This window comes from Cnephaeus nilssonii (genome assembly GCF_951640355.1).
Source record: "Cnephaeus nilssonii genome assembly, chromosome: 2".
NCBI lineage: Eukaryota > Metazoa > Chordata > Mammalia > Chiroptera > Vespertilionidae > Cnephaeus > Cnephaeus nilssonii.
Window position 1 is genome coordinate 47,673,973 of NC_137073.1, and position 27,319 is coordinate 47,701,291.

Genomic DNA, 27,319 nt, shown 5'->3' on the forward strand with positions numbered 1-27,319 from the left:
CAGAAATGGGAAATGGTGAATTATGATGCACTTTGAGAGAGGGGAGTGGGGGATTTGGGATCTTCAGAAGGTCACTTAGGGTACCACCCTACTAGTATACCTGGGGGTAAGTGAGGAAAAGCGAAGGGGTCATCTCCAGTATTTGCTCAACCTCTGCTTTCTCCATAGGGCTTCCTCCCTTCTCCCCTGCCCTTTGCCTGGGCCTTCGCCCACTAATCATTGAGGATCCAGTTTAATCATCACCTCCTTCCTAGACTTGCCCAAGGAGAGTTAGAAGCTCCATCCTTTGGTCTATCACATTTGTTTATATACATACTAGAGGCCCAGTGCACGAAATTCATGCACAGGGGGTAGGGGGGGGTCACCTCAGCCCAATCTGCACCCTCTCCAATCTGGGACCCCTTGGGGGATGTCTGACTGCTGGTTTAGGCCCAATCCTGCCTGCCTGCCTGATCGCCCCCAACTGCCCCCCCTGCTGGCCTGGTCACCCCTAACTGCCCCCTTGCCAGCCTAGTCACCCCCAACTGCCCCTCCCACCGGCCTGGTCACCCCTCATTGTTCCCCCCCCCCCCCCCCGCTGGCCTGGTTGCCCCCAACTGCTCCCCCTGTCGGCCTGGTTGCCTCCAACTGCCCTCCCTGCCGGCCTGGTTGCCTCCAACTGCCCCCCCTGCCGGCCTGGTTGCAACACACAGCCTGCGGTTCAGTCATTTGGTCGCCCCTCACTGCCCCCCCTACTGGCCTTGTTGCCCCACGCAGCCTGCTGTTGGGTTGTTACAGGGATTACTCACCAATTTGCATATTACCCTTTTATTAGTATAGATTTGACTCTGATCTGTTTATTGTTATATTTCTCCCACAGACTATAGATTCCTTGAAAGCAGGGTTCATGTTCATTTATTATTTACCATAGTACACAATAGGATTCAATAACTATTGACATGATGAATAAATTAATGTCAGTGAAAATACTTCACCTGGGCTAAACAAATTATCAGTGTTAATAAAAGATTCCTTATATCAGAAAGACATTTCTAAATAGTGTAGGAAGCATGCACATTGCTATGCTATTTTTGTGTAACTTTTATATTCATTAAAGTAGGCTCCTTTCATACTTTTAAAAATAATTTTTTAAGATATATATTTTTTTTATTTCAGAGAGGAAGGGAGAGGGAGAGAGATAGAGACATCAGTAATGAGAGTGAATCATTGGTCAGCTGCCTCCTGCACGTCCTCCACTTGGATCAAGCCCACAACCTGGGCATGTGCCCTGACCGGGAATCGAGCCATGGCCTTCTGGTTCATAGGCTGATGCTCAACCAGTGAGCCACACTGGCCAGGCTCCTTTCATATTTTTAAAGTTAAATTGTTGCTCAGTTAGTTACTAAAAACAAAAGGATTTTTTTTTTCATTCATCCTGACCCTTCCCCAAATTAGACCAAGTTACAAAGTTTACCAAACCATGCAAGCTGTCTCATTGAGGTTTCTGATTTAAACAGAGATGAGCAAGAACTAAACATTTGAAAATCCCTGGAAGGAAAACTGTAGAAAGAATACTCTACTAATTATAAGAGATTATATGGATTAAAAAAAAATCACAAGAGTGGGACAGGCAAATTAGAGAAAATTTGATATATTATTTTATACATACTACTAGCTTAGCAAAAATTTTAAAATATCCAGTGGGACAAGGTTCAGTGAATTCAGAATACTCCCTTGCCACTAGCATAGCAAATTGGCCTCTGTGGGAAAGCAATATGACAATATATATGAGAAGCCAGAAAGATGGTTCACAACCCAATTCCTGGAATTTATCCCAAAGCAATACATAAAAAGAAGAAAACAAGTTATATACTTGAAAATGTTCATTGTTCTAGTAATAAGGGTGCCTCCTCTCTGCTTGTCCAATTCCTCCCCATCACCTTTTTCAAGTGTGGGATAGTGTCCCCTCTGGGCTTACAAGTGGCCTTGCTTTGAGGTACCCTCACAGGCTCAGACAGGGCAGATGACTCAGACCTGTGGATGCAGTGACACAGGGCTCTCTCTCAAGGGTAGACTGGCTATTTGTCTTGGTTCCTTGCCATGGTTCCTCGTTTTGTCTGCCATCCCTGAGCACTAACTAGAATGGGTCATTCAGAGGCTCCCTCTGCCCCCTGCCCCCTCTTCCAGTCCTCTAGTTTCCACGTGGACCATCTGCAGACTTCCTAAACTTGAGTCCATGGTTCTTCTTGTTATACCCTCCAAAATATTCTGAGGCTTTCAGGAAGACAGTAATTGCTAATTAAACCAAGTCCACAGCCTTAATGACCAAATCAAAACAAACCAAAACAAACATGCCAAACAAAAAACATTTCCTTCCCATTCATAGAGGGTAAGAAGGAGATAGGTGTTTAGGAAAACAATGTAAAGTCTTTCAGCAAAAAAGAAAAAGGAATTTTGTTGAGTTTCTGTTCAAGAAAACAAGAAACTAAACAAAAGATTGGAAGAACAAATATTGCCAAAAATCTTTAGAAATAGAGACAACCTCCAAAAGGAGGTTGATGAATAAATCTTCAAACCTTTTTGTTCACATACATCAAATACTGTTCATCCTCTTACATATTTCTAGGTTAACATTTAAAATTTTTCATAAGTTTAAGTAGTTTCAAAAGATGCAATTTCCTGCATGCTGTAAACATTGACATTTTCAAATAGAATAGTTACTTTTTAAAATGAATCCAATGAAATCTAAATACCATAGCAATATGCCTACTACCACCCATTTAAAAACTATACAAACAAACTTTCCTGCCTATAGTATATTTTACATAATTTATTTTTCTCTTTAAACTTATAACTCCATTCACATCCTCATCCCTCAGGAGTATATCCTAATTTATTGTATTTTTATGTTTTAATGTGTTTTGTCAATCATCCTATTATATTTCTTTGCAATGAAAATATGTATATATTTAAATTTAAAAAATTAAATTTCCTATGAAAAACTGTAAATGCTGAAACATTTTCTTCTACATTGAGATATCATTACATTTATTAGTAATAATCAAGTATTCAACACAATACTAAATATATTACAAGTTTTTATAATTATTAAATATGTAAATTTTTTTACAATTAGTGCATGCATTTATTGTTAAATACTACTTCTTATAAGAATGAGGCAGAGTTTAGCATTAATGTTTTCTCAATTCTTAATTTTTATAAATTCTAAGAAAATGTTTTTACATTAATGATTAGATGGGGCTGTAGGAAGTTTTGCCATATCACTGTCACTTAATTCTATGAACTCTCTCCAATTTATAAACTCACCTTGTGATTTTAAGGTCATACTTTGTTGAAAGCAATTACATGTAAATCATTGGACTTGTAAAAGTATGTATTGCCCAGTCATTAGAAGTATACATTTCTCAATATATCCCAATCTTTTAAATTGATAAAGAATTGACATGAGTTGCCTGAGTTTTTTACAAATTATGCCCTTTGTTTTTGCAGCTTGGCAAATATATGGCTATTGTGAAAGAATTGGAAAATGAAATAGGGAGATGCCTTAACTACATTCCTTCACCACCAAGTCAGTTTTAGGAAATCTATATATATAAAAGCCTAAGCGACCGTCCGACCATTCGCCCAGTAGCTATGATGCATAATGACTACCAGGAGGCAGACGCTCCGACCAGTAGAGGAGGGAGCCTGATTCCTTGCGGAATCAGCCATGGGTTAGGTTGCTGCTGGGGCACTGTCGGCCCTGAATCTGCTTCACCCGCACCCCGGACCCAGAGATTGGTTTCAGCCCAATCCCCACAAGGCAGGCTGAGGGACTCCACCGGTGCATGAATCCGTGCACCGGGCCTCTAGTATTACATACCAATGCAAGTTGAAGATTCAGAAACTAAGTGTGCACCTACCCCTTCAAAATCCCCTCAGGGATGCACATATCAGTTTAAAGACCACTGGTGTAAATTTTTACACCATTTTATTGAATTTGATGAGAGACAGGTCATCTCAGATTAGGCCTCTGTTGGAGACACTGTGCTCTAGTGTCTATACCTTGGGAGTATAGAACTGAGACCTGTACACTAGGCATCAAACAGCCAGTCCTGTTGGTTGTTTCATTTTTATAGATGGCTAATCTCATCTTTTATATTTGTTCTATATTTTCTTGTCAGTGATAGTAACCTTACCTTCAATATTGGGGTACTTATGTTGAGCCTATATACTGACTGCCTAAGGGAAATATGACCCACTTAAAAATGATTATGTCGGTCTATGGTTGTTGGCACCAATTCAACACCAGATTGGGGGTGTGGTGAAAAGAAGGAAACTTTATTCAGGACAAAGTGCTGGGAAACAGCACAGCTGTAGAACAACAACTCTGGGGCCAGGCCTCTCTCCAGCTAGACAGATCTGCACTGCTCCTGGACTATTTGCTCTGTTCTGCTCAGGGCAGGTCTGCTTTGTGTGGCACTGGAGAGATATCTGTGGGTGTTTTTATTTAAAAAAAAAAAATTGATTTGAGAGAAAGAGAGAGACACAGATTGTTGTTACCCTTATTTATATATTCATTGGTTGATTCTTATATGTGCCCTGATGGGGGAGGGGATTCCATTATACTGATGCCCTAATCAACTGAGCTAGTTAGCGGGGCCACATATGTGGGTGTCTCAGCTCTGTCAGTCTTCAGTGGAAAAGACAGTAGCTCTCCCAGCCACAGGGGAGAAGGTTTATATAAACAGGAGTCCCCTCCCTGGTCCCTGATTGGCCTGCCTCATGCAAATGAAGACTCCAAATCCTCACAGTTTGATTGGCCCAAAGGGCATTGTCCTGATTGGTTAGAATAGAGCCGCTCTAATTGGTCAGAGCTTCACAGTTTTGACTGGATGGGGAAATCATCAAGCCTATTGTTTGAAATAGGATTCCAGGAACTCCTTTATAGGCTGCCTCAGATGGCAGAAATATAGTACAGGTAGGCAGTTCAGCATAGAGGCAGGTAGTTCAGTGCAGGCTACTCCTTGTTTGTGTCAGAGGCCCCTGTGAAGAAATGGCTACTAGGGTCTGTTTTTAAAAATTTGAGCCCAGTTAGCCACCAGGAGCCCTTATTAGTTAGGTGTCTTTTTTTTTTCCTTTTCTCTCAGGATTCACAATTAAGACCACTAAAAAGATAAGAAATCTTTAGAGGATGGTAAGGGATATAAACAAAATATATAGTTGTAAGAAAATTATAATTTCAATTATGCAAACTACATAAACTTCTGGACAATACTACAAGTGAATATGCAAAAATGAAGTGATTTTTTTGTAAAATGTCTTCAATGTTGCATGACTCAAAATAATAATAAACTTTATGATGCTAGGGGGGGGGTGGTCAGGTAATCTGTCAAATCTAATATTCTCTTTCTTCCAATGGTACTAAGAAACCATGTGTGAGTTTAAATTCCCCAAAATAAAGTGTTCAAGAAATTGAAGATCCTTTTTTCAAAAACTAATTTCTCATCGTGATTCACTAAGGATGTTATTTCCCAAATATATTTAACCTCTTCTTCAATCGAATTTAATACATCCCATGCCTTGATGTGACGAATTACAGAGGTTTATTTCCTGCTGTATGAAGTGATAATCTCGTTCATGTTAATTTTTTAGCTTTCTTTCATTTCCTGGTGGTTCAGAGTTCAAGAACTCGACCTTGCTAACTTGTACTGCTCTTAAGTTTTAGCATTCCTCATGGCCTTTATGTTTTTTAAAATCCGTACTTTAAAAAAGTAGTCATGTTTAGCAGCCTGCAAAACTAATCGTTTTCTCAAATTTGTTTCTTGTGGGTTTTTTTGTTTTGTTTTGTTTCTTTTTTGAGATCGGATTGGTATATTCTTGGGCCCACCAAAGGAAGGCGAGAACAGGCTAGTCCGGGAGAGTTTATTGTGTGTGAGAGAGTAATAATGGTGACTACCCCTCTGGGGTTCATGGCAGTGGGACCCAAAGGTTCCCCGAAACAAGCGCCCCGAGAGCTGAAGACCGGAGGAGCCCGCCAGGTGACCGCAGCCCTCCCACTGACCTCCGGCGGCCGCGGCACCGGTGGCCCCGCCCCCTCGTGGCACGCAGGTGCCTCCGCCCCCACCCGTGCCCCTCCCCCTCCCGCCCGCGCTCCGCACGCAGGCGCGTCCTCCGCCGGCTCGTGGCCACGCCCCTCCGCGCCGGCCCGCCCTGGCCGGCTGCTCCGCCCCTAGGCGGTTGCTCCGGCGGCCGCCGCCCTCCCCCGGCCCAATGGCGCGGCTGCCGCGTCAGTGATGTGGAATAGTGCTCAGGCTCGTCCGGCCCCAGGCCCGCAGCCCATTACACCATCCGCCGCGGCAGTCGCTGCAGCCGCCGCAGCCCGCGCAGACTGGGAGGGCGGGAGGCGGCTCGGCGTGGCGGGGCGGGGCGAGCGGCGCGGCCGCACTCATTCCTGTGGGGCGCGGGGCATGGAGGAACTGAGCGGCCGCAGGCGGAGCGGGGCGGCGCAGGCGGCGGCCGGGACAACGGTTTCCATTTGAAGGGGGCGGCTGGAGCCCGAGCGGCCGGCGGCGGCGGCTGGAAGGACTCGCTACGGGCAGGTAGTGGCGGCGGCGGCGGCGGCGGCGGCCCTGCCGCGGCCCGAGGCGCCCGCGGGGAGGCCTGGGCGGGAAGGGGAAGGAGGGCGTCCCGGGCAGCTGAAGGTGGCGGCGGGCTGGAGGCCCCCCGGCTGGTCCGCCCGCCGGGGGGGGGCGGGGGGGGTCGTGGTCCCTGGAGGAGGACCTTGGGGAGGGGCTGCCCGATTCTGGAAAAGGTGGAGGTGAAGGTTCTGTGAGGTGAAGGGGTGCCTGAGGTTGGGGGACCTGCGATCCCTTGGGGGCGGGGGATCGGAACGGGGCGGGCGAAGTTAGCTAAAAAGCAGCCGGATTTCCTGAGAGCCTCTCTAGTAGTTGTAAAGGCGAGAGAGCCTTTCGGGGGAGGGCTTGGCGGCGGCCGGCGGTGGCTTGTTGTGTCGGATTTTTTGTTCCCCCACGAAACCCGTTCTGGCCACCACGAGGCCTCCCAGCCTCGCGCCCTTGGCCGGCTCTCCTCCGCGGACGGGGGAGAGGCTCCGTGCTGGACCCGCGCCGCACGCCTGTCCGGGCTGTACGCTCCCCGGGCGTGTGCAGCACCGAACTGGAAGGAAGCTTGGCTGGTGAGGAGCCTGTTAGTGTTTAAATTTACCATATTTAGAGAAGAGTCCGCCTCCCACCAAACCCTTCGGGTGTGTGTGTACCTTTTTGTGTTCTTTTTCACCTTTTGGGCGGCGAGGTGGGTGGGGGGGGGAGGGGGCGTTGGTGGCGTGGTAGTCCCTAAAATAATGACTTTTCCTCCCCACAGGAGTAGAAATTATGAAAAACCAAAACAGTGTTTTTGCTTTTACCTATGAAAAATTCAAAACTACTACTTTTTTTTTTTTCTCTTTCTCCAGTTTGGTGCTCTGGTTGTCAGATGTGGGAAGGCAACAGGACAGAACAGACTCTACGTGTTTTTTTACATCCGTCCTGGAGTTCTGTGATCACAAGTGAACTTTGGTTTCCTGTAACTCGTGCGTGTGTCGATAGAGTTAACCTGGAGCTTTGCATTGAAGGATAGATCAAGCACAGCCTCTCACCTGGACATAAATGGATCTAAAGACAGCAGTATTTAACGCAGCTCGCGATGGCAAACTCCGGCTCCTCACCAAGTTGTTGGCAAGCAAATCCAAAGAGGAGATTTCCTCCTTGATCTCGGAGAAAACGAATGGGGCCACGCCACTCTTGATGGCGGCCAGGTATGGGCACCTTGACATGGTGGAATTCCTCTTAGAGCAGTGCAGTGCCTCCATAGAAGTCGGGGGCTCGGTCAATTTTGATGGTGAAACCATCGAGGGGGCTCCCCCTTTGTGGGCCGCTTCTGCAGCAGGACACCTGAAGGTGGTTCAGTCTTTGTTAAATCATGGAGCATCTGTGAACAACACGACTTTAACCAATTCAACTCCTCTAAGAGCTGCCTGTTTCGATGGCCATTTGGAAATAGTGAAGTACCTCGTAGAACACAAAGCTGATTTGGAAGTGTCAAACCGGCATGGGCATACCTGCTTAATGATTTCCTGTTACAAAGGACACAAAGAGATTGCTCAGTATTTACTTGAAAAGGGAGCAGATGTTAATAGAAAAAGTGTTAAAGGTGAGTTTCGCTTTTTCATTTGAATTTTTGTTTACCACTTATTTTCTGGAAGTTTGGTACATAATTATAAGCAGTGGTGTTGAGTAAGTCAACACTGACTTGTTTTGATTAGGTATCCCTTCCAGTATAACCTTGTTGATGTTTCTCTGATATTTGATAACCTTGAACAAGTGTGATAGAAAGACCTCTGTTACTATGTTAAGCAGCATTTTCTGTCTCTTTTTGGAATAACTTCTAATTGCTGGAGAATGTGTTCTTCCAAGTTACAGAGCATGTTAGTGGCAGTTGGAGCCATTAGCTTGTATTTCATCTTCTTCAGACTATACTTCAATGTATTATGTTTTTCTTAGCTCTAATTTTTGTAGAACACTCTTGGAGTAAAAACTATATTTAGTGAGTCATCTTGTTTATCTTAGGTCGGCATTTCTTTTGTTATTCTGTCAGGGAAGGCTAGGCCAAACTGACCTGGAAGGACAAGTATCAATAGAAAAGGAGAAAAATCTGTTCCCTTATTCCCTATTTATTGTGTGGCCAGTTTTTTGTTTTGTTTTTTAAATAAAGAATATATATTAAATATAGCAAGAAAGAAAACAGATTTTTTAAAACGACTAACAATACTGAGAGCAAAACAAGGATTAGGTTAAACAAATGTGGATTTGTTGGCTAGCAACAAGGTAAATAACCTTTGTCCACAAAAGTTAAGGTTTACAATGGAGTATAATTTCCAGTGATTGTAGTAAACTTAAAACAGCAAATGATAGTTTAGAATTTTTTAAAATTCTTAAAGAACTGTTCTGATACTACAATTTTTATACCTGAAGACCTATTTTTCTTAAACATCGATTTATACAGCAGCAAAATAATTCAGTGTCTAATTTAAAAAACTATTAAAACTTGAAAGTAGCATACATACATGGTAAAAAAAATATTCAAACAGCACAAATTGGTTTACAGTGTTTATAGTGAAAATTAAGTCGTATCACCCCTGATTTCTAGACCTCCAACCCACTCGTAACCACTATTTACAGTTTTTGTGTGTGTGTGTGTCCTAGAGATAGTCTATGCAAATATAAGAATATGCCTCTATCAATCTCACCTTTCCTCTGTTAGTTGATGCATAATGTTTAAAAAAAAATTCTAATTTATCTTGGATGTCATTCATCTCCAACACACATAGCTACCTCAGTCTGATTCATAGCTACACAGTACTTCATTGTATATAATTTATTTATCTATTCTCTATTGATGGACAGTTCTGTCACATCCAATACAAACAATGCTGCTGTGAATATTCTTGAACAAAAGTGTTGCACATTTGTGTGAAAGTAGCTGTATTGTAAATACTTACATGTGGAATTGCTGAATCAGTATATGTGCATTTATCACTGAAGTGTCTGATTGCTTTTCAGACACTCTAAACTACACAGTTATGGGGCACATAGTTACTGGATATATTTATTAAAGTTAGTATCATCTTTTAAAAAAAGGTTTGTTGTAAAAGTGAATCAGACTCATTGTGATTTTTCTGAAAATGTTCTTCCCTGAGGAAATATAAAAATATCACAAAATCCAGACATTTAGAGGTAATCCTTCCAAAGATGTTTCTGAATTTTGTGAATAGATATATTATGCAATTTTATTTTATGTCCTCTTCTATAGCCTGTTTTTAGCTTACTAGATGTTATCTTTAATACAATTAATTATAGCTCTTTAATTTCAATAGCTGCATACTCTTCTAGTGGAGTTTTATGTTGCTTCTAACTTTTCAGTATGATGCACATGTTTCTGTAAGCATTCTTTCTTATGTTTTCAACTGTTCCCAATTGTCTTTGAGATAGGTTGTTAGGTCAGAGGACAGCATGACTTTTATTTTTTTAAACAATCATCATTTTTTAAAGAACACTTATTTCTAATAGGACAAATTGCTGCTTAGAGACCATGTTAATACTAGGAATGCTTTGATATCATAACTAAAAGAGGGTTAAAAGGTGTGGCTGCTTGTTTAGGCTTGTTGGATTTTTTGTTTCTTTGTTTTGGGTTTTTTATTTATCAGCCTAATGATGGACAGATTGTTGGTAAGTTCATATATTAGGGTATGTTTTAAACTCTTATATATCATTGGAGAGATGAGTACTGGTACTATTTCCCTTGTGTTTTTCAAAGCTGCTTTATATACTCCTAGAAATATAGTAGTTGAGAGAACTATATTGTAAGTAGCTCAGCCCGCGCAGCTATTGTGAGCATTTTCCTTAATAAACTCTGAACAGTATTTAACTTGATTACCTTTGCTATTTTAGAAGAATATTCCTTTTTAATCACTATCATGTAGCTGTGTGTATCCTTCCTCTTTTGGCCAATGGTCTGCTTAGTCTATAGTCATTTTTCCCCCAGTGTCAGTATCATATATTTATGTCTCTAAAAAATACACGTAGCCTAATTTTATATGCATACAAATATACACATACATATATGTGTATTTTATATATACAGGGTGTCCCAAAAAAGTATATATACTTTGAATAATTATTCATTCCAATGGGTTAAACATGAAAAAGAAACATCAATTGAGCTGTCAGCTGTTAAAATATGTATACATACTTTGGGGACACCTTATCTATAATATATATTGCTCTGTGTGTGGTACTCTACCTTTTCATGGTGCATTTTAATTTCAACAATGATTTTTAATGATTGTTGGGGCAGATTAAAGTACATTGCACCCTCTCTTACTCTGATTCTGAAACTTCCATTCTTTGATGATCACTCTCATTGGCTCTTCAAATTTTTTTTATGGGTTAAAGGGTAATAAAAAAGCAGGGATCAGTTGAAATTGAGGCAGGAACACTGGAGAAAGATCCGATAGAGCATCAAGAAGAATTTTCCCCCCACATTTTTAATCCCATCTAGAAAATGGAAAACACCGATAAGACCAGGGATAAAATGGAGAGAGAGGAAGAGAGAGAGAAAAAAACATCAATGAGAGAGACATATCCATGGGCTGCCTCCTGCAAGCCCTGTACTGGGGATGGAACCCGAAACCTGGGCATGTGCCCTGACCAGGAATCGAACCAGCGACCTCTGGGTTCATGGGATGACGCTCAACCAACTGAGCCAAACCGGCCAGGGCTCTTAGGAAATTTTATATGTCAGCTGTTGGAAATGATTTTGAAGAAAGAAAATGCCAATAGATTATGCTTAGTCAGCTTAAATATAAAATGTATGTGACATTTATATTCCACTAGAGGCCCGGTGCACAAAATTCGTGCACGGGGGGGGGGGGTGTTGTCCCTCAGCCCAGCCTGCACCCTCTCCAATCTGGGATCCCTCTCACAATCCAGAACTGCTGGCTCCCAACTGCTCACCTGCCTTCCTTCCTGATTGCCCCTAACCGCTTCTGCCTGCCAGCCTGATCACCCCTTAACCACTCCCCTGCTAGCCTGATTGATGCCTAACTGCTCCCCTGCCAGCCTGTTTGTCCCTAACTACCCTCCCCTGCAGGCCTGGGTCCCCCCCAACTGCCCTTCCCTACAGGCCCGGTTGCCCCCAACTTCCTTCCTCTGCCGGCCTGGTCACCCCTAACTGCCCTCCCCTGCAGGCTTGATCGCCCCCAACTGCCCTCCCCTGCTGGCATGATCACCCACAAATGCCCTCTCTTGCAGATCTGGTCCCTCCTAACTGCCTTCCCTTGCTGGCCATCTTGTGTCCACATGGGGGGCAGCCATCTTGTGTGTTGGAGTGACGGTCAATTTGCATATTATTTTATTAAATAGGATAGAGGCCTGGTGCACGGGTGGGGGCCAGCTGGTTTGCCCTGAAGGGTGTCCCGGATCAGGGTGGGGGTTCCCTTGGGGTGTGGGGTGGCCTGGGTGAGGGGCCTGTGGTGGTTTGCAGGCTGGCCACGCCCTCAGACAACCCAAGCGGAGGCCCTGGTATGTGAGATTTATTTATCTTCTATAATTGAAACTTTGTAGCCTTGAGCGGAGGCCAAGGCAGGCCAGGGCTGCGGAAACTTGGCTTTCTCCATTGCCAGGGGCAACTCAAGCCTCCTGCTCTCTCCAGCTCCGTGGTTGCCGCCATTTTTGTTGGGATTTATTTATCTTCTATAATTGAAACGTTGTAGCCTTAAGTGGAGGCCAAGGGCAGGTGGAAAGCTTGGCTTCCTCCATTGCTGGGGAAACCCAAGCCTCCTGCTCTCCCTGTGGCCGCAGCCATCTTGGTTGGGTTAATTTGCATACTCGCTCCTGATTGGTTGGTGGTCGTGGCTTGTGGGTGTAGCAGAGGTACGGTCAATTTGCATATTACTCTTTTATTAGATAGGATTACCCTATTTTCCAGCGTATAAGACGACTGGGCGTATAAGAGGATCCCCAACTTTTCCAGTTAAAATATAGAGTTTAGGATATACCTGCCCTATAAGATGACACCCGGTGTATAAGACGACCCCCGACTTTTGAGAAGATTTTCCTGGGTTAAAAAGTCGTCTTATACGCCGGAAAATATAGTACTTTTTAACATGCAGTGGCATTTGAATATATTATTTAACCTCTATTCATTACTTTTTAACAGGCTGTTGGCATTTTGAGCATATTTTAAACTAAGGTGGAATATATTCATTAATTGAGAAAGCATTTATTGAGTCCCTCAGTGTGCCAGGCTGTTAGACTTAGGACATATAAAGATGAGTAAGACAAGCTATCCAGTGTTTGATTCCCTGCCCTTGAGGAGCTTATGGTTTGATGGGAGAGACAGGTTAAGCAGATACTTAAACCACAATATGGTAAGTGCAACAGCAGTGCTTTCTTTTTTTGGAAATACTTTATCCCTAAACAACTCATTCCCTTAGTGGACAGTGGGTTCCTCCTTTTCCCTTGGTATTCAGAGAGGGGAAAAAAAACTTTGAAATATTTAGAGAAACTTCTCCAGTTTAGCACAGTTGATTTTTGAGACAGGAGAGTTGTTTGCTATTTAAAACTACAGACCCTAAATCAGAAGCGATTATACAGGCCAATCTTTGAGCTGTCACATTGATCTCAGCCCGTTATAGTTATAGTCATTTTTGGCTTTTCTTTTTTTAAATATGTTTTTATTGATTTCAGGGAAGAAGGGAGAGGGAGAGAGAGATAGAAATACCAATGATGAGAGAGAGAATCATTGATTGGCTGTCTCCTGCACGTCCCACACTGGGGATTAGAGCCCGCAACCTGGCATGTGACCTGACTGGGAATTGAACCCTGACCTCCTAGTTCATAGGTCAATGCTCAACCACCAAGCCACGCCAGCTGGGCTCTTTTGTTCTTCATTATTATTTTTTTAAACTTAGAATGGGACTCTGCAGATCTATTGTAAAATTACTTAAAGCCCTTCAATTCTGCTTTTATACCAAAATTTAACTGGTAAATGAGCAGCTGAAAGTGATTGAGTACTACAGACCAATGGAACAGCTCTGAGTTGGAATTGGGGAGGCTGGCCCTAGAGGACACACCATCCTCATGCATGGGTCAGTCATTTTAGATACCCAAGGTAATTAGTAAATTGGTAATAAGATAATTACTGTGCATTTTCTGTAGGCAAGACATTGTGTTGGACGATGTGGAGGCTATGAGAAGATATGGGAAATCACATTTGTTAATTGCTAAAGGAATGGTATAAATCTATGCTGTAGAATTTTATAAAAGTATACTTACCTAGACTTCATGGAGAAGTTGAACTTGGCCTTGAAAGGATTGTTATGGTTCAGATCTGCAGAAGAGATTTGATATAGTTCTTAACACTGAGGAAATGGCATAAGGAAAGACACATTGAGAAATACGTTTGGAACGCCCAGGAATTGGAAGGTAGGTGTTCTGTTTGGACCAAAGGGCTAAATTATAAAGGATATTGACTTCTAGGTAAAGGTGTTTGATTTTATTCTTTATGCAATGTTAAGCTAGTGAAAGTTTTCAGCAGAGGAATAACTGAGATTTTTTAGAGAAACCCATCGAACTACATTCTACTTAGCTCTTTGAGGTTAGATGCCTGGTGTTTGTATCTATGCATTAGAAGGAGTATCTGGCCCATGGTAAGTATTTAGGAAATGGGCCAGATACTACAGTATTTAGACATTGAATGAATGTCTTGGATTTAATAGAAGAAAGATTATAAGTTACTTGATAGCAAGGACTGTGTTTTGTAGTCCTTCCAATATGGAAATAAATACATATGTGAAAAATTGACAATAATTGTGAAAAATGGGTGGTACAGGTGGAATTCTATAGAGTTTAGAAAAGGGAGAAATCCACATAGGCTCATGTTAAGTGTAGCTAGCATGTAAGGGTTTGTAGAGAGCTAGTTCATGCAGTGTTTTTATTTTATTGCAACTTTCTAATTTATATGTAGGTATAAAGAAGAATACATTGAATCACTATATACTTACCACCTTGCTTCAACGATTATCCACATCTGCCAAAGTTTTAAAAAAGTGTATTTCTCCTCTCCTTTTGTTTTCTGAAGTAATTTAAAGCAAAACCCAGGCAATACATTATTTCTCTCCCATAGTATAGGCATTTCAGGGTATAGATGTATTTCAGTCAAGAAAATTTAAAAAAAGGAAAGATATTACACACATATATATTGCTTTATATGTGTGTGTGTGTGTATGTGTGTGTATATATATATATGTATATATATATATATATAGTTCCATGTTCATTCTTTTCCCTCTTGTATCTCCTTGCACACTTCCCTATATCCTTAGGGAACTTGTTATCCTAATTGGAAAGCTAAGCTGTAGATGGTGTGTAAATTGAGTTCAGTAGGAAAATAGTGGAGATTGGATTTTGAAATGTGAATTCTCACAGAATTGAAGTTGAATTGAAATGAATAGATCCTTTGCACTACTGCTATTTCAAGAGCTGTAGGCAGCACCAGGAATTGAAGGCAGAGATTAAATTTTACTTAATGACTTTTGGGTACATGTGGTCCTCTCATGGAGTTCATCTGAATCACATTTTTCAAGATTGATGAATTAAATTTGATTAAAACAAAGTTCTGGAAGCCCTTGGTATTCTAGAGATTTATGCTATTGAGACATCAGGAATCTATGTGTTGGAAGATGGAGGTGGAAGTGGTGGGGAAAGGCCCAAGTAAAGAAGTCACAATGATGCAAATCTGACTGAAACATCTCTCTCTTTTTTCTCTCCCTTTGGGAAGAGCTAAAGTTGAATAGAGCGAACTATCGAGACCAGAAAGGTAATTTTAATGAAGTCAGAACTGTAATGTTGATGCTTTTATCAAGTTTCATTGTGTAATTTTTATCAAATTACGCTATTAGTTGTTTTAGTCCTGATTCCTTAGCTCGGGTGTGCTTAGCCTTGAAAATTCTACTTCCAGGAGCCATTTCAAAGGCAATTTTTCATCCCTAGTTGAACTGCTTACCCTTTTCCCCATCTTTACAAGTAGTCCTTTTATGGAAGCTTAGTCCCAGCTACAAAGTTGAAGAAGAATGATGCCAAACACAGTAGGCTAAAGAGGTCCTATTGTAACAGATTTGGGCATTTCCAGACAAATCCGTTACAATAAAAGACACTTTAATTGCTACTTTTATAAGTCAAAACTTACCAAAAACACAGGTACTTTGACTTTAAAACAGCTTTCACATACCATTCACTGACTTAAAGTATATAAATCAGTGGTTTTTAGTATGTTCACAGAATTGTGCAACCATCACCACAGTCACCTTTTCACCCCCACCTACAGCCCCGCAAAAAACCGCAATATCCATTATTATTCTCTGCCATTCCCCCCTCCTCCCTCATCCCCAAATAGACTAGTTTTAGACAACCAGTAATATTTCTGTCTATCAATTTATCTGTACTGGACATTTCATATAAATGGAATCATAATATGGTTCTTTTGGGACTTCTTTTATTTAGCATAATGTTTTCAAGGCTCATTTATTTTTTAGCATGTCAGTACTTTATTTCTTTTTATTGTTGAATCCACTATATAGATATATCACATTCATTCATCAGTTGATGGACATTTGGGTTGTTTCTACTTTTTGGCTATTAGGAATAATGCTGTTATGAATATTCGTGTAGAAGTTCTAAGGATTTATGTTTTCATTTTTCTAGCATAGGTAGGGATAGAATTGCAGGGTCACATGGTAACTCTCTGTTTAATCTTTTGAGGAACTGTCAAGCTGTTTTCCAAAGTAGCTACACCATTTTACATTCCTATTAGCAATGTAGGAGGGATCCACTTTTTCCATACCCTTACTAACGTTTGTTATTCCCCTTCTTTTTAAGATAACCATCTTAGTGGGTGAGAAGTTATATCTCATTGTGGTTTTGATTTTTATTTCTCCAATAGCTAATGACTGAGCATCTTTTCATATGCTTATTGCCCATTTGTATATCTTCTTTGGGAAGTGTGTACATATCTTTTGCACTATTTTAAATTGGGTTCTGTATCTTTTTATTACTGAGTTGTAAGAGTAATTTATATATTCTGAATATAAGTTTTGTAACATATATAACTTTAAAATTTTTTCAACATTTTGTGGATTTTCATTCTTTTGAAGGTGTAGAAGTTCTAAGGATTTATGTTTTCATTTTTCTAGCATAGGTAGGGATAGAATTGCAGGTGTTTTTTGCAGCAATTTGGATTATACTTTACAAACTAATTTAAAAATATTCGACTGTGGGTCATTTACTTAGATTTGGTTTAAACAAGAAAATTGTTAGGAATAGACTTCAGGGTTTACTGATACTCTTTACTAGATAAACAGGAACTTTTCTGTGGATCAACTGTGTAATCTAGTTGTACAATACTAATAATCTAAAACTGTGTAATCTAGTTGTACAATCTAGTTGTACAATACCCTATGTCTGCTATGACATGTAAGTACAGGCCGTCCTCAGGTTATGTCAGACTCGACGTACGTCGTTTCGTGGTTACGTTGCCATCTCCCATTTATTTATATAAAAAAAGTTCCATCATTTCGACGTATGTACATATGTGCTTTATGTTTTTTATTATTTATTTACCACAAGTAAAGGTTAGGAATTATCTTTCTTTTAAATTTTTGTTACTGTTTCACTTCATTACTGCTGTGTATGTGCTCCACGTGAGTAACGTAGGTGCTTATGTAGGTGGGTTCCGACTTACGGCGAAAATTGCCTTAGCCTTACATTGCGCGGTAGGAACAGATCTCCGATGTAACCTGAGGACCTATTGTATTTAAATTTAGAGTAAAGAAGAATAGTGAAGTTTTGTTTCTGTATGGTGTAAAACAGGGCTGTGACCTAACTCTCCTTTTAAACTTATATTTATACTAGAGGCCCAGTGCACAAAATTTGTGCACGGGGGGGGGGGGGGAGGGCGGGGTGTCCCTCAGCCCAGCCTGCACCCTCTCCAATCTGGGATCCCGGTAGGATCGGGCCTAAACGGGCAGTTGGACATCCCTCTCACAATCCAGAACTGCTGGCTCCCAACTGCTAGCCTGCCTGCCTTCTTGATTGCCCCTAACCGCTTCTGCCTGCCAGCCTGATCACCCCCTAACCACTCCCTGCCAGCCTGATTGATGCCTAACTGCTCCCCTGCCAGCCTGATTGCCCCTAACTACTCTCCCCTGCAGGCCTGGGTCCCCCCCGAACTGCCCTTCCCTGCAGGCCCGGTTGCCCCCAACTTCCCTCCTCTGCCGGCCTGGTCACCCCTAACTGCCCTCCCTTGCAGACCTGGTCCCTCCCAACTGCCCTCCCCTCCTGGCCATCTTGTGGCAGCCATCTTGTGTGTTGGAGTGACAGTCAATTTGCATATTACTATATTATTAGATAGGATAGAGACCTGGTGCACGGGTGGGGGCCGGCTGGTTTGCCTTGAAGGGTGTCCCGGATCAGGGTGGGGGTTCCCTTGGGGCGTGGGGTGGCCTGGGTGAGGGGCCTGTGGGGGTTTGCAGGCTGGCCATGCCCCCCAGCGACCCAAGTGGAGGCCCTGGTATCTGGGATTTATTTATCTTCTATAATTGAAACTTTGTAGCCTTGAGCAGAGGCCAGGGCAGGCCAGGGTGTGCGAGAAGCTTGGCTTCCTCCATTGCCGGGGAAACGCAAGCCTCCTGCGGCTCTCTGGCCACAGCCATCTTGGTTGGGTTAATTTTCATACTCACTCCTGATTGGCTGGTGGGCGTGACTTGTGGGTGTAGTGGAGGTACAGTCAATTTGCATATTACTCTTTTATTAGATAGGACTAGTAGCCCTGCACACGAATCCGTGTGCCAGTAGGTCTCTGCTGCCCTCCTGTAGCTCTCCTGCCCCACCTCATAGCTTGCCCACTTGTAGTTTGCTGCCCCACCCTCCTGCAGATCCGATATCCGGTTGTTACGCCTCATGGCATAATGGATAATTAGCATATTCCTCTCATTATAAAGGATCATTTGATAGCGCTATTAGATATGTTAGCTATATGACAAATAGATATAGTAAGTCCTCACTTAATGACATCGATAGTAACTTTAAACAAAAGGATGTATAATGAAGCCAATTTTACCTTGGGCTAATTTTTACAAACAAGAGTTAAGTTCCTAGGACATCTCATCAATGTTATAATTAAATGATGATGAATGAAACAATGTTATTTGAGGACCTGCTGTATAGCAAACAAAAACATAAGATTCATTCTCTGTTTCCTTGCTGCTCAATTAGCAAAGGCCAGCAGCATAGGCACCACTTGGAGCTACCTCTAGATCAGCTGACTCAGATCTGCATTTTACTGTGATCCTCTGGTGTTTGTACACTGAAGTTTGAGAAAAACAACTTTATGTGACTTAGTTCAAGTTTTGTGTTTGTGTTGTTTTGAACTATGTGAAGACTTTACAGACAGTGGAATCTGTTGAATTGATATTGCTTAGAAAAAGTAATTTAAATTATAACAAACATTTTGTATTTGTTAAATATTTTATTGCCTTATGAGGACAATTTTGTTTCATTAAAAAGATAAATTCTGTTTACTCTTTGGGAATGGCTTAGAAATGGACTGAATTCTGATTCTGGTAAGTAATCTTACCCAAATTGAGATATTTATAAATGTTTATATAGCGTATCTAACACTTTAATGAAACAGCTGATAGAGCAAACTATACAGCCATATCTCATTGTATTGCATTTCATTTTGTTGCGCTTTGCAGATACTATGTTTTTTTTTTACAAATTGAAGGTTTATGACAACCCTGCATCAAATGCAAGTCTGTTGGTGCCATCTTTCCAAAAGCATTTGCGCACTTTGTGTCTCTGTGTCACATTTTGATAATTATCTAATATATCAGACTTTATTATATTTGTTATGGTGATCTGTGATCATTGATTTTTGATATTACTATTATAATTCTTTTTGGGTGCCATGAACCATGCCAATATGATAATGAACTTAATATATAAATGCTGTTTGTGTTCTGACTACTCCACCAACTGACTGTTCCCCTATCTCTCCTTCTCCTGGGCCTCCCTTGTTCCCTGAGACTCAACAATATTGAAATTAGACCAGTTAATAACCCATTAATGGCCTCTAAGTGTTCAAGTGAAAGGAACAATCACAGATCCCTCACTTTAAATCAAAAGCTAGAAGGCATGTCAAAAGCTGAGATAAGTTGAAAGTGAGACCTCTTGTGCCATTTAGCTAAGTTGTGAATGCAAAGGAAAAGTTCTTGAAGGAAATTAAAAGTTCTACTCCAGTGAACACAAATATTAAGTAAAACAGCCTTAAATGCGGATAAGAAGAACATTTTAGTGGCTTGGATAGAAGATCAGACTGGCCACAATGCTCCCATAAGCCAAAGCCTAATCCAGAGCAAGGCCTTAACTTTCTTTAATGAAGAGAAAGAGAGAGAGAGGTGAGGAAGCTGCAAAGAAAAGTTTGAAGCTAGCACATACTGGTTCATAAGGTTTAAGGAAAGAAGCTGTCTCCATAACATAAAGGACTGATGTAGAAGCTGCAGCAAGTTTTCTAGAAGACCTAGCTAAGATGATGAAAGTCGCTACATTAAACAACAGATTTTCATTTTAGACAAAACAGCCTTATATTGGAAGAAGATGCCATCTAGGACTTTCATAGCTAGAGAGAAGTCAATGCCTTTTGCCTTATTTTAAGAAATTGCCAGTCACCCCAACCTTCAGCACCTACCATCCTAATCAGTCAGAAGCCATCAACATCAAGTCAAGGCCCTCTTCCAGCCAAATGAATACGACTTGCTGACGGCTCAGATGATGGTTAGTATTTTTTAGCAAGATATATTTTTAAGTTAAGGTATGTACATTGTTTTTATAGACATAACACTATTGCACACAATAAACTATAGTATAGTGTATCATAAGTTTTATATGCACAGGAAACAAAAAAATAAATCTTAAATCAAAAAAATAAAGCAGTGTGACCTGCTTTATTGTGGTAATAGCTTTATTGCAGTGGCCTGGAACCAAACCTGCAATATCTCTGAGATATATCTGTATACAGTAAATATAATAGATAATTTGTTATCATTTACTAATCCCAGAAACGAACATAAATTAGACATATCATAAAAGAAAATGAAGTTTGTGAACAGACATGGAAAATGTTCTATATAACTAGTTATAAAGGTAATATAAATTAAAATTCAAAGATTGATTCCAGTGCTAGAAAGAATACTATAAAATTGGAACTTTTGAAATATTTTATAATTCCTTTGAAAATGAATTAAAGATGTGTGTTAAGCTATCACACATTTGTGATTCTGTTTTAAGGTAGGCATTAATTTTTTTTGTCATTTGTTTATTGAAGTATAATTTATATAGAAATAAATCCATCTCTTTTAGTATACAGTTCTGTAACTTCTGACAATTATATCCTGTAATTTAACTACCACTAAAATAAAGTTAGAACAAAAGGTTCCTTCATGCCCTTTTGTAATCAATCCCTCTTCCAATACACACGCCCTGGCAGTCACTGGTCTGTTATCTGTCCTTACAGTTTTTAGGCACTAATTGTAATAGTGAAAATTCTGAAACAGTGTAGATGTCCATTAACAGGAAGGTGTTAATATAAATTAGATGTCCATTAACAGGGAAGTGTTTATGTAAATTATGACATGCCTCCTTATTTGAACTTTCATCATAAAGATATTAAGAATTATTAAGTAGTAACTTTGTAGTTCATGTAGTAACATAACATGAAAAAAAAGAACAAGATGTAGGAGAAAAGCATGCAAAAGTTGTATATGTACTGATTATAACTTTATCAAAGCATACTATGTAAAAGAGACTTGGAGACATGAAACAAAAATTATGATTGCTTTAAAATTTGCTTAAAAATTATGGTTGCTTTAAAATTGTTTGTTTTTTTTAAGCCTCTGTTTTCTAAACTTCTAAGTAATGCTATAATTTAGAATATTTTCTTAGGGTTTCCAGGGCATGAAAGTTGTAGTCTGATATACTTACGTTGTTAGAATATTAACTAGATGCCCTCAATTCAGGAGATCTTAAGATTTTACTTTTTAAACTTCTGTATCTTCAGAGGCTAAGTTTGAATCACTTTTTGTGATATCAAGTATTAAAAATATAACAATCTATCTCAGCTTTAACAGTGTGCTAACTGCTATCTGGGATATACAGGAAATATAGGATCTGGGTACTTTAGGAATATCGACAGTTTAGGTAAGAAAACCTATTTCTGAAGCAGTGACATTATACTATTACTAGAGGCCCGGTGCATGAAATTCATGCACGGGGTGTGGGGGGTCTCTCAGCCTGGCCTGCACCCTCTCCAATCTGGGACCCCCTCAGGGGATGTCCGACTGCCTCTCGCAATCCAGGACTGCTGGCTCCTAATGGCTTGCCTGCCTGTCTGCCTGATCACCCCTAACCACCTCTGCCTGCCTTCCTGATCGCCCCTAACTGCTCCCCTGCTGGCCTGATCCAGGACCTCTGGCTCCTAACAGCTCGTCTGCCTGCCTGCCGGGTTACCCCTAACCCCTCTGCCTGCCTGCCTGCCTGCCTGCCTGATCACCCCTAACCGCCTCTGCCTCACCCCACACCCAGGACCCAGGATTCCCTCCTCTGGCCGGCCGCAGGCACCCAGGGCCTGGGCTGGCTTTGCCAGGGCCAGCTGCAGCTGCAGGGGACCGTAGGTGGGCAGTTTTGCCTGGGCCGCGGTTGCAGGCACCTGGGTCCATGGGGCGGTCAGCTTGTCCCTCTCCTGGGCCACAGGCAGTGGCACCTAGGACCATGGGGCGGGTAGCTTGTCCCACTCTTGGGCTGCAGGCGCAGCCTCTGGCACCCGGGACCGCGGGGTGGGTGGCTTGTTCCTCTCCCAGGCCGTAGCCTGGCTGGTCCCCATTCCTCTCTAGCGAGCTCATTTGTGCCTGGCTGGTCCCTTTCCTCTCTCCCCAGTGTTGAGTGTCTGAGTTGTGGCGGCGAGACAGCATGAGGGCGTGATGACCATTTGCATATTAGCTCTTTATTATATAGGATTATTAGGATAAGGTATTGCATAATTTTAAAAAAATATATATATATATATATTTTATTGATTTTTTTACAGAGAGGAAGGGAGAGTCAGAAACATCAATGAGAGAGAAACATCGATCAGCTGCCTCCTGTACACTCCCTACTGGGTATGTGCCCACAACCAAGGTACATGCCCTTGACCGGAATCGAACCCGGGACCCCCGAGTCCACAGGCTGACGCTCTATCCACGGAGCCAAACCGGTTAGGGCATGCATAATATTTTAATAGAGGATGCAATATGAATACCTACCCCAGTGAGTTATACATTTATTTACCAGGCTTTCTCAACATGGCAAATTGATACGATATAACTAAGGAGGCCTCTTTGAGCAGCTAAACTTCTTGGGGAAACTTGAAGGACAAGAAGTTAAAAAAGATAAGAGCATATTACAGGAAAAATTAACAGCAGAGGTTTGGAGATGGGAGTGAGCAGACTATTCCTGGTGTTGGGAGAGATACTTAGGATGGAGTGATGTGAAGCATAAGCAGAATATCTGCATTATGGATGGCAGGTATTGATAATTTTTTAAAATATATTTTATTGATTTTAGAGAGGAAGGGAGAGGGAGAAAGAGAGAGAGAGAAACATCAATGATGAGAGAGAATCATTGATTGGCTGTCTCCTGCACACCCCTTACTGGAGATCGAGCCCACAACCCAGGCATGTGCCCTTGGCCGGAATCGAACCTGGGACCCTTCAGTCCACAGGCCGACGCTCTATCCATTAAGCCAAACCAGCTAGGGCTGATAATGTATTTTGAATTAGGGCAGGTGTTGGCAAACTATGGCCCAGGGGTCAGGTCTTGCCTACTCCCTTTTTTTTGGATAAGCCAGAAATGGTTTTTATATTTTTTAATGGTTGGAGAAAAATCAAATGAAGAATAATAATATTTTATGATGTGAAAATTAAAGGAAAATCACACTTCAGTGTCCATAAGTAAAGTTTTTTTAGAAAAACACCATGTCCATTAATTTAACTTACAGTAGTTCCCTCTTGTCCCAAGTTTCACTTTCCATGGTTTCAGTTATCCAAGGTTAACCATGGTCTGAAAATATTAAATGGAAAATTCCATAAGAAACAATTCATGAGTTTTAAATTACACACTGTTCTAAGTAGTGGAATGAAATCTCACACTGTCCCGCCTGGAACGTGAATCATTCCTTTGTCAGGCATGTTCAAACTATACACTTCTCACCTGTTGGTCACTTAGTAGACCTTGGTAAGCACATTGCAGTGCTTGTATTCAAGTGACCCTTATTTTACTTAAATGGCTCCAAAGTGCAAAAGTAGTTTAAACATTATCATAGGTATATATGAATAGGAAAAAACAACATACTGGATGGGGCAAAAGTAGGTTTATAGTTATGAGAATATGAAACATAGTTTATTCTTGTATTATTATTTCTTAATTACTATATTATTTTTCATATGAACAACTGTGCTCAGTTTCAGGCATTCACTGAGGATCTTGGAATGTATCCCCTGTGGGTAAGGGAAACTACTGTATTGCCTACGGAGCCTTTTAGTCTTATGGCCTACAAAGCCTAAAACACTACTTAGCCCTTTACAAAAAAACTTTGCCACTTCTTTGGCAAACTTTGGGCTAGATTCACAGTGCAGCATTCATACTCGAGGTGAAAAGAAATGAGGCTGGAGAGGTAGGGTAGGGAGAACTGTTTTTCAGTCTTTACAATCCATTTCCCATAGTGTTATGTGTATTCCCACTAATCACGATTAAGCTTTACTTCATATACCATGACTTCCTCATAGATTTCTTCCTATTGCCCTTCCACAGATGGTGCTTTGAGAATCAATGCTGTAGAATTTTGAAAGCCATCTTAAAGATTTTTAGCTATTTCCATACAGGAATCGTGAAAGCTTTAGAGTTGGAAAGTAATGTGATTGGTGAGAGTTTTATTATGAAATTTGACTTATATTAGGTACTAGAGGCCCTGTACACGAAATTTGTGCACTGGTAGGGTCCCTAGCGGCCTCTGGCTGCCAGCTGCCGGCCAGATACTCCCTCCCTTCTCCCAGTTATCTGCTGCTGCCAGCCAGGGCCTCCCTCCCTTCCCCTCAGCCGGCCCTGCCCCCTGGTCAAACTCCCAGACAACTCCTGGTCGAGGGGACAATTTGCATACTACAATTTTATTATATAGGATAACATTTCATTGGAATCTAGTGTGACTAGCATTTAAAATGTGACCAGTCCTGAGAAATGAGTGGTATTCTGAAATGGTGACTGGGAATTGTAGGTTTATGTTTTACTACTAATGTCTCTGTTTTCTATTTGTAGATACGTTTCTCTTCTCTCCTTTGTGCAGTTATTAATATAACAAAGGGGCCATAGTTAAATAAAATTTAGGAAAATAAAAAATTCTGTGCTAGCATGTTGATACCTTTTTCTTCATTATTTCTGCTTTTTATTATTTGCTTTTACTTCCTCTGGTTTTAATTTATTGTTTTCCCCCTATAACTTCTTGAGATGGAAACTTAGGTAATTTTTTAAAAGCTTTCTTTAATGTACATTTAATTTAAGCACAGTTTTAGCCATATTCTATAAGATAATTATTTCATTATCATCCAGTGAAAAGTATTTTCTATTTGACCCATGGGTTATTTATAAATTTGAAATATATGGAGATTTTCCTAGTTTTTTATATCTAACTTGAATTGTGAGCTGAAAACATACCCAGTGATTTCAGTCTCTTGACATTTGAGTCAGACTTATTTTATGGCCCAGAATATATGATCAATATTTGTATACACTCCGTGTATCCTTGGGAAAAAAATAGTATTTTATAGGTATTGAGTTCAGTGTTCATTTATATATGTCAGTTAAATCAAGTTTAATTGTGTTCAGATCTCCTATATCCTTTTTGGTTTTGGTCTTTATTCTGAGAAAGGTGTGTTCAAATGTACTATGATTGTGTGTTAGTCTCATTTTCCTTGTATTTCTGTTGGTTTTTGCTTTCTATAATTCAAACCTATGTTTGTAGATGAAAACAAATTTAGAATTTTATCTTTGTTATTTTGAATTTTATATCATTTACAAAATGTTTCTTTATCTCTAATCATGCATTTTACTTTAAATTGTACTTAGTCTGATCCTTTAATATCAAACAGCTTTCTTATGATTAGTTTTTGCATAGGAGATATATATTTTTTCCATCTTTACACTTTAACCTTTTCCTTTCCTTGTATTTAATGTGTGTCTCTTATAAGGAGCATGCAGTTCAGTTTTATGCATTTATATTTTTAGCCTGACAGTTCCTATCTTTCATTGGGAACTTGTAGTTTGCTTGCATATAATGTAACTACTGATATATTTGGGTTTTAATCTCCTAGCTACTTTTTGGTTTTTATTTGCCCTACTTGTTTTATATTCTTTGCCTCTCCTTTTTTCCTTTGTTTGGATTATTTTTCATTTTATTTTTTTTCTCTATATTAAGAGAATATGTAGTAATTACATACATAACCACCATTATTTTAGTGGTTACCCTAGATCAGTGGTCGGCAAACTCATTAGTCAACAGAACCAAATATCAACAGTACAACGATTGAAATTTCTTTTGAGAGCCACATTTTTTAAACTTAAACTTCTTCTAACGCCAGATCTTCAAAATAGACTCGCCCAGGCCATGGTATTTTGTGGAAGAACCACACTCAAGGGGCCAAAGAGCCGCATGTGGCTCGCGAGCTGCAGTTTGCTGACCATGGCCCTAGATAGTTCTACTTTGTCTTATCAAAGGCTAACATAAAATTTCAAATTTTACCTCTTTAAGAAATCTTAGAATACAGACTGTGGCAAAAGTAGTTTTATAGTTGTTTATATGGAAAATAATGCAATAATTAATAAATAATAATACAAGAATAAACTGTGTTTTGTGTAGTCACAGTTATAAACCTACTTTTGCCCCACTGTAGTTTAACTCCAAATACTCTTTTTTCTTTTCTGCTATTGCTGTCAAGCATTTTATTTATATATGTATTTCAAGCCCTATAAGACATTATTTTTAAAGTCAATATTTATTTAGTATTTTTAGAAATTACCCTTTTTGTTGATGTTTATGACCACATCCCCAGGCTTTCATGTAGCTCATCTTCTTTTAGCCTAAAGGATGCCCTATAGTATTTAATCTGCTGGTAATAAGTAATCTTAGTTTTTTCTCTTGCTTTTCTTTCTCACCTGAAATAGTTTTTTATTTCATACTAGAGACCTGATGCATGAAATTCATGCAAGAGTAGGCCTTTCTTTCCTTGGCTGCCGGCACCGGCTTCCCTCTGGCACCTAGGACCTAACTTCCCTCTGGCACCTGGGACCGGGGCTTCCCTCTGGCTGCTGGCAGGCATGTGGGACCCAGGCTTCCCTCGCAGCCCGGGCTTCATCCGGAAGGATGTCTGGTCTAATTAGCATATTACGCTTTTATTATTATAGATTTATTCTTTTAAAAAAATGTTCACCCAAGGATGTTTATTAATTTTTAGAAAGAGGGAAGGAGAGAGAGAGAGAAAGAGAAACATCGATTGGTTGCCTCCTGTGTGTGCCTTGACTGGAAATCGAACCCACAACCTTTTGGTGTATGGGATGACACTCCAACCAAACAAGCCATCCCA

At 40.6% G+C, this 27,319-nt stretch overlaps 1 protein-coding gene across 2 annotated transcripts in view; it reads left to right on the forward strand.

Annotated features, from left to right (window-relative positions):
- The first annotated feature begins 6,407 nt into the window (after window positions 1-6,407).
- Window positions 6,408-27,319, forward strand: part of FEM1C (fem-1 homolog C) — a 30,161-nt gene continuing 9,249 nt past the window's right edge. Inside the window, exons 1-2 of one of the 2 annotated variants that reach the window (XM_079799517.1) lie at window positions 6,408-6,581; window positions 7,451-8,187. In XM_079799517.1, coding sequence (XP_079655643.1) covers window positions 7,644-8,187 — 544 coding nt within the window. In that variant the 5' untranslated portion in view covers window positions 6,408-6,581; window positions 7,451-7,643. Of the gene's footprint in view, window positions 6,582-7,083; window positions 7,175-7,450; window positions 8,188-27,319 lie in introns of those variants that run through there. The other variant, XM_079799518.1, reaches the window with a different exon arrangement.